We start from the raw sequence: 7,344 nt of genomic DNA, 5'->3' as shown, positions 1-7,344 counted from the left end.
TAAAAGACATCAGTCGTTGTGTCCACGGGTTATAACCTAATATATATATATATATATATATATATATATATATATATATATATATATATATATATATATATATATATATATATATATATATATATATATATATATATACCATTTCTGTAATTTACTCATTAATTTATATACTTTTTTTCAACGAGTAAAAAAGTTTTACTATTTTCTTTATTTTAATGAAAAACAAGCTAAAAGAAATCCACGTGCGTGATTATATATCTTTTTATATCTTAAAATATATGTTCTACTTTCGTCGGAAACACACATTATATGATCCTACTGTACAGTAGTATGCCGCCTTGCCACGTGGCCGCGTTTCAAGTTTTAGTCAACCGCGCGTTATTCCGGTTTCCCCTGAACCGGCTATATAAACTCGCTCAATAGTCATTTTTCTGTATACTAAATGGCGCCTAAACAAACAATCTCCGATTCTGCTAAAATCAACAGTAACATGGAGGCGCACTTTAGAGGAGTTAGGAAGAGACCATGGGGGAGGTACGCCGCCGAGATCCGTGATCCCCACAAGAAAACTCGTGTCTGGTTAGGCACCTTTGATACGGCGGAGAAGGCCGCTAAAGCTTACGACGCGGCGGCGCGTGAGTTTCGTGGTCCTAAGGCGAAAACTAATTTCCCTATGTATGATTACAAGGGCTTGAGTCAATACAGTCCGAGTCAGAGCAGTACCGTTGAGTCTTCGAGTCGCGATCCGGAACCGGTGGTGGCGTTGGATCTCAACCTCTCGTACGGCGTCGCTGCTACCTCAGATGTGGAAAACCAAAACGGATTTTTCACGCCGCCGGCGAGTCAGGTACAGATGCTTTACTTTAACGAAAGCCTTTCCGACGTTCCTTTCCGGCAACATGTTGCTGCTCACTGCGAAGACTCCGACTCGTCGTCAGTTGTCGACGGGAATCCGTCTTCGTCGCCGCGGCTTATCGGAATCGATCTCAACTTTCCGCCACCAGAGGAATAAAAATTCGAAAGCATAGATATTGTACTATTTGTATAATTTAGTGAACAAGGTACAACTTAGTTACCGATAAGATCTTTCACTGCCGATCATCAGCGTCGCTGCCGTGTGTGTGTAAATACCAGATCCGATCTTCGGTTTTTCTTTTGCAACATTTAGATAAAATCTCAGTGTAATTTCTCCTCTGTTGGTGGTAAAACGAGAACATGATGTTATATATTTTAGCAGAAGATTTTGCAAATTGTTCTTAAATGCAAATTATTTTTCTGATTTCAATTTTGTTTTGAGTTTAAAGCTGTTGGTATAGTCGCCGGCGGGAATTTGGGGTTCTTATAAAATTTTCCCGACAGTCTCATGGGCGACACGTTTTCCTTGTTTGGCATCTCAATGATACCAATGCGACAAACTTGTCTTTTTATTTCTTTTACTCTCCCCATATTTATCATGTATAATCCACTCTCTATATTTAGGGGTGTTTGGATCAGCTTATTAGCTTATTTGTGGTGGGAATAAGCAATAAGCAAAAATCATGGGGAGAGATGCTTATTAAAATTAGCTTATTTAGCTTAATAAGCTGATTTTTAAAGATTTTATCCAAACACTCAAAGTTAGCTTATTGTGGTGGGAATAAGCAATAATAGGGATGAGCAAAAGGACCGAACCGGTCGGAACCGGACCCGACCCGGGAACCGGCTTCGGCCAAAATCAAGAACCGAACCGGCCCGGTGGTTCTACCGGTTCTTGTCGTGTCTTCAAATGTTGGAACCGGTTCTCGAAAAATAGCATCATACGGTTCCGGTTTTTGCCGGTTCTATCGGTTCCGGTTATATCGGTTCCGGTTCCTACCGGTTCCCGGTTCCAAAAATCCACAAAAATAACGTCCCGGTCCCGGCCCGACCGGTTCCATCGGGTTCCGGTTCCGATACCGGTTCCGGCCGGTTCCCCGGTCCATATGCTCATCCCTAAGCAATAAGCAATAAAATCGAAAAACCGAACCGATCCGGTCAAGCCGAAACCGTGAAAAACTAAAACCGAAAAAACCGGATATATACGGGTCGGTTTCTTTTTGGATATTTAGATATCCGTGGATATCCAAACCGAACCGTATTATATATATATATATATATATATATATATATATATATATATATATATATATATATATATATATATATATACTTTACACATTATTGAAGCATTAGTTCATTAAATTAAATGTTTTTATTTTAGTCCTGCGTATATAATTGATAGGTATGTCTTATGATTTATTAGTTGTGGTTATTAATGGAACATTGAAGAATAATCTGACTATTTGACTAAATTAAACTCTTAATACATACCTTGTACCGGTTAACGGCTTTACACCTCTTTTGTTTTTTTTTCTCAATTTTTTTATATTTGTTTATGTTATTATGCATGATATTTTTTTGTGTCAAATGTATCAATGTATGGTATCTTATTTATGTCTATGTATCAGATTTATCATTTTATTTGATAATGTATGGTGTTAGAACTCCAACAAAAATTGATTTTTTTAGTAGGTAACCGTGAACCGAACCGTGGTTACCCGCCTTTATACGGCTCGGTTCGGTTCGATTACGGATAGTGCATGTAAGGTACCCGCCCCGTGGTCACGGTTCATAATTTTATTATTATCCGCACCGAACCGCCCCGTGAACACCCCTACTAAAAATCTCGTCATGGCTCCAAGGCTTATGGCTGCCGCCAAACTTTACCAAAATTCCGCCTTAACTCATATACGTATATAAAATAGAGTAATAGTTGAAAATACGTATAAAATATTAATTATATACAGAATTGCCGTCTTAAGTCACGCCTTACAAACGACGTGGCTTGCCAAGGCTCGGAAAAACTTGAAGTTTGACATTGTCGCCAAGTCACGCCTTACGTTATTTAGAACCTTGATATTTAGAGTAAATTACACGAATTGTCTTGTGGTTTGTAATAATTTGTACGTTTAGTTCATAACTTATTTTTTAATTCGCACCATCCTATGATATGTTTTTATTGTGTGTTTGGTCTCTGACTCAATTAAAAATATTATTATACTCGTATCAATATATTTTTTAATTATTTTTATTATATATGTATTTCTATACTGGCCCACTTAACCCTCACTTACCCCATTCCTTACTCATTCCTCACCCATCGCTTTCTTCATTTGACCAACCACTCCTACTTTTACCTTGTCTGCCATTTTCGAAACTCACTTATGAGCATAATACCAAGAAAATGAAATTAAAGCTAATCAATTGAAGTGAGCTTACAACCAAAGAGTTATGAGGAACAAGATCGTGTCCAGGTTTCCTCTCATTTTCCCTCATCGTCCCTGTTAGGGCCAGGATCCCGGAATTATATTCAGGATCCTCAAACCTCAGGATCCTCAAAAATACTTCAAGATCCTAACTATTATCATTTATTTTCCTAACATATATAACAGTTATATGCTTTGTTATTTTTCTCACATGTGCAGAAATAACCAGCCAAAGACTTAGTCTCAACAAATAGTCATCATGACCATGCTAAAGACCCGGAAGACCAAGTCATATAACGTCTATAAGTTGATCTCGGAGGATCCCGAAATTGTCGAACTTCTTGTTATTAGCTTTAGACTATAAAAAACACATGTATTCATCACACTACACACGACACTTAGCTGAATTACGATACTTGTACTTGCTTTTCATATATTCTTCTTTATAATCAACATCTTCAATCAATAAAACTATCAAGGCAGGTAATCATTATCACCTCCCAAGGTTTTGTGTCGGAGATCCTAACAAGGATCAAGGGATTTCCTTGTAAATCACTCGTGTTACTTTGATCATCGTTTGATATTCATTCTACCCTGAACATCATAGCCTCTCATATAATTTGGTTAATTATTGATTGTTCATTTTTTGACCAAAACTATTTGGCGCCCACCGTGGGGCCATGGTGTTTAAAATCCTTCGAAAAATCATGTCTACAGAATCATCCGTATCCTCTTTCTCAATTCCTCCCATTGCCTCCAAAAACCTACCACCACCTCCGGCTGGAGCTCCCAAGAAAGCCTCAGAAGCACCGAAGAAAAACACATATCTGGTCGTTACCCCAGGACTCCAGGATCCTCCTATGCTGATTTCCAACAATGAAATCTTCGCTATGATGAAAAGACTAGAACGACAAGTCGCCCAGCAGCAGGAGGATAACAGGACAATTCTCAAGGAAGTGGAGAGAATGAGGACATAAATCCACAAGCCTCAGGAAGCAGCACCCTCGATCTTGTAGCCCAAGATCCTGAGCTTTGACAACACGCGATCCTCAACGATTCGCCGCGAGATAGGATCCTTAATATCGGCCTTTGCTCCTGCCTGGGGCGCGACTCCGAGAGAACAAGCCCATACGACCCAGGATCCCAACGCAACCTTTGTTACTCCTAATAACAAGGATCCTGGTAACCCCGTCAATAACAATATATTTACTACTAACTCAATAGATCTTGATACAAGTTTAAGCCCGATCATGGCTAAGGAGCTCCAACAACTAAGACAAATGATCTCGAGCGTGCCTGGAGTAGTTCAGCCTGTACCAGAAGTATCCCCCACAAGCCACACGATCTCAAGATTTGTTCCGACAATAGCTGACACCAAAGTCCCAAAGCGCTTCCAAACCCCCAGCATGAAGCCTTATGATGGGACTACTGATCCTGAGGAGCATGTGGCTGTTTTGGTCAAAAAATGAACAATCACTAATCAACCAAATCGTATGAGAGGCTGTGATGTTTAGAGTAGAATGAATATGAAATGATGATCAAAATACCACGAATGATTTTCAAGGAAATCCATTGATCCTTGCTAGGATCTCCGACATAAAACCTTGGGAGGTGATAATGATCACCGGCCTTGATAGTTTTATTGATTAAAAATGTTCATTTCAAAGATGTATGTTTGAAAAGCAAGTACAAGTATCGTAGTTATGCTAGTGTCGTGTGTAGTGTCATGAATACAGGTTTTTCTTATAATCTAGAGCTAATAACAAGAAGTCCGACAATTCTAGGATCCTCCGAGATCAACTTATAGACGTTAGTTGACTTGGTCTTCCGAGTCTTTTCAATGGTAAAGATGACTATTCGTTGAGAATAAGTCTTTTGGCTAACTATTTCTGCACATATGAGAAAAATAACAAAGCACATAACCATAATAAACGTTAGGACAATAAACAATAATAGTCAGGATCCTGGAGTATTTTTAAGGATCCTGAGGTTTGAGGATCCTGAATGTAATTCCGGGATCCTGGCTCTAATAATTGACCCCAAATTATTCCTGTGAAATATTTGAGGTTAGTTTGCAAATATTTAAAGGGATAATTTAAAATAAAAATAAAAAAGAAATAAAAGTGATAAGGGATTTGAATTTTAAACCCTAACGGATAGAATTTATCCGTTCAATAATCATCATTAACCGGTCAAATTGACATTTCTCTTTCTTTTGTCATCAACATAAATAGAGGCTATCGATTGGAGCTATTCTTCCTCGCGTTCTTTTAGTTTTCATCCAAGGGTTTATCAGTCATGTTTGAAGGTATTCTTCTCACTTCTTCTTCTTAGTTTTCTTTTTACTGACAATGGGCAAGAAAATGACCATCTCTCATAAGAACATTCTCGCTCCTCCTGAGGATGATTTTATCGATCAAAAAATCATGTCGTACGACGAGATATGTTCTTATGATGAGGGTGATATCGAGTCATCGAAATCGGCTGTTGCTTTCCACGATGATGTTGGTTTCAAACCTTTCAACCCGAAGTATCAATCTAATTTCGTCTCCTCCTTTTGGGTCTGCTTCTCCGAATACCCCTTTTCTTTGGGTTTGAAGTACCCCTTTTCTGGAATCATCTCCAAATTCTTTGAGGTCACTAAAATCTCCTTCATTCAGTACATTCCTATTGTTTTGGAGGATCTTGTTCTGGATCGATAAATTGAACCAGTCCAAAGACCTAGACATAGGTTTGGCTGATTTGGCTCATGTGTATGATCTTACTACCTTTGGAAGCTCCTGTTTTCTTCTCAGACTCAAATCTCACAAGTCCCCTCTCGTTCTGAAAACAATACACAATGACGGAGCATGGAAGGAAAAATACTTCTTTGTGAGACATGATTTGATCCTTGGTGGGGATTCCCTACCGAAGACCTGGGTTAAAAAGGGTAGGAATGATTCGTTCTTGTACTGAGGATCCTAGAATTCACTTTTCATTATTTTGTTTGTTGTTTTGCAGCTTTCAGGTTTGAAGAGCTCATTCCCGTTGCTGGGGATATCGAAGAAAAGATAGAGAAGTTCCTTATTGTTTCCATAGCTGATAGGTCTTTCAAATTTGATTGCTCCAGTCTCCAAGAAGGTTCCTCAACCACTGCGCCAATGGCTATCGGTAAGAATTCCTATTTTGCCTATACAGTTTAGAATTAGCAAGGATCCTTAATTAATGAGGATCCCGAACTAATGAAGATCATGTGCGCTGTGTAGGATCCAAGGTTACTCGCTCCAATGCCCGGTTTGATTTGTTTGATCTCGAAGATGATATGTCCAGCGGCCTGATCGTAATCAAGAAGGAAAAAACTGATTTTCCTCTTCCTCTTAAGAAATCTCACATTGATCTAACTTTGAAGACCCCCGACTCTCGAAAGAGGAAGACCTCAGAAGCCACAGATCTGTATCTGGAGAATCTCTGAAACACCCATAAAAATATGCCAATTTAAAACTTTTAAATCATTCAAAAACCGATAATTATAACAATTTTTTTTTCAAAATGATTTCATGTCAGAGTATCCCATAATCAAATCATAAAAAAAACATAAGGAGGTGCACGATCACGCCTTTTCCTTCCCGCGATCATCAGAAGTACCTGAAACAAAATCAACAACTGTAAGCCCAAAGCTTAGTGAGTTTCCCCCAAAATACCAACGCCATACAAACCATAACAATATCATATAAACATCATGCATATAGAGTCTGCAGTATGACTGGACCACCCGCACCGGGCCTTCAGCCTATTTGGTCTACTCTCAGAACCTTCAGTATGTCTGGACCGCCTCACCGGGCATTCAGCCTGTCTGGACCGTTCTTCGGGCCTTCGGGCTGACTGATATGCCCCCATTAGCCTGCAGTCTATCTGGGCCGCCCTGGATATGTTGGCCTACAACACAAATCTGGTCCGCCTCAACCTATCCCCAATCCTACAATCATGTGGATATAAATATCATACGCTAGCTAGCATGTATATATATTCATACAGATCTAACATATCACTAACATAGCATCATCCTATAACCAGGATACCG

At 39.1% G+C, this 7,344-nt stretch overlaps 1 protein-coding gene across 1 annotated transcript; it reads left to right on the top strand.

Annotated features, from left to right (window-relative positions):
• The first annotated feature begins 419 nt into the window (after positions 1–419).
• Positions 420–1,285, top strand: LOC145166901 (ethylene-responsive transcription factor 11-like). Its single transcript, XM_079085956.1, has one exon. The coding sequence runs from the start codon at positions 443–445 to the stop codon at positions 1,010–1,012; it is 570 nt and encodes a 189-aa protein (XP_078942082.1). The 5' UTR covers positions 420–442; the 3' UTR covers positions 1,013–1,285.
• Positions 1,286–7,344: the final 6,059 nt, after the last annotated feature.

Source organism: Lactuca virosa, chromosome 1 (genome assembly GCF_052849685.1).
Source record: "Lactuca virosa cultivar CGN04683 chromosome 1, Lactuca_virosa_CGN04683_v6, whole genome shotgun sequence".
NCBI lineage: Eukaryota > Viridiplantae > Streptophyta > Magnoliopsida > Asterales > Asteraceae > Lactuca > Lactuca virosa.
Note: the sequence above shows the minus strand (reverse complement) of the source record. Positions and strands in the feature narration are given on the sequence as shown.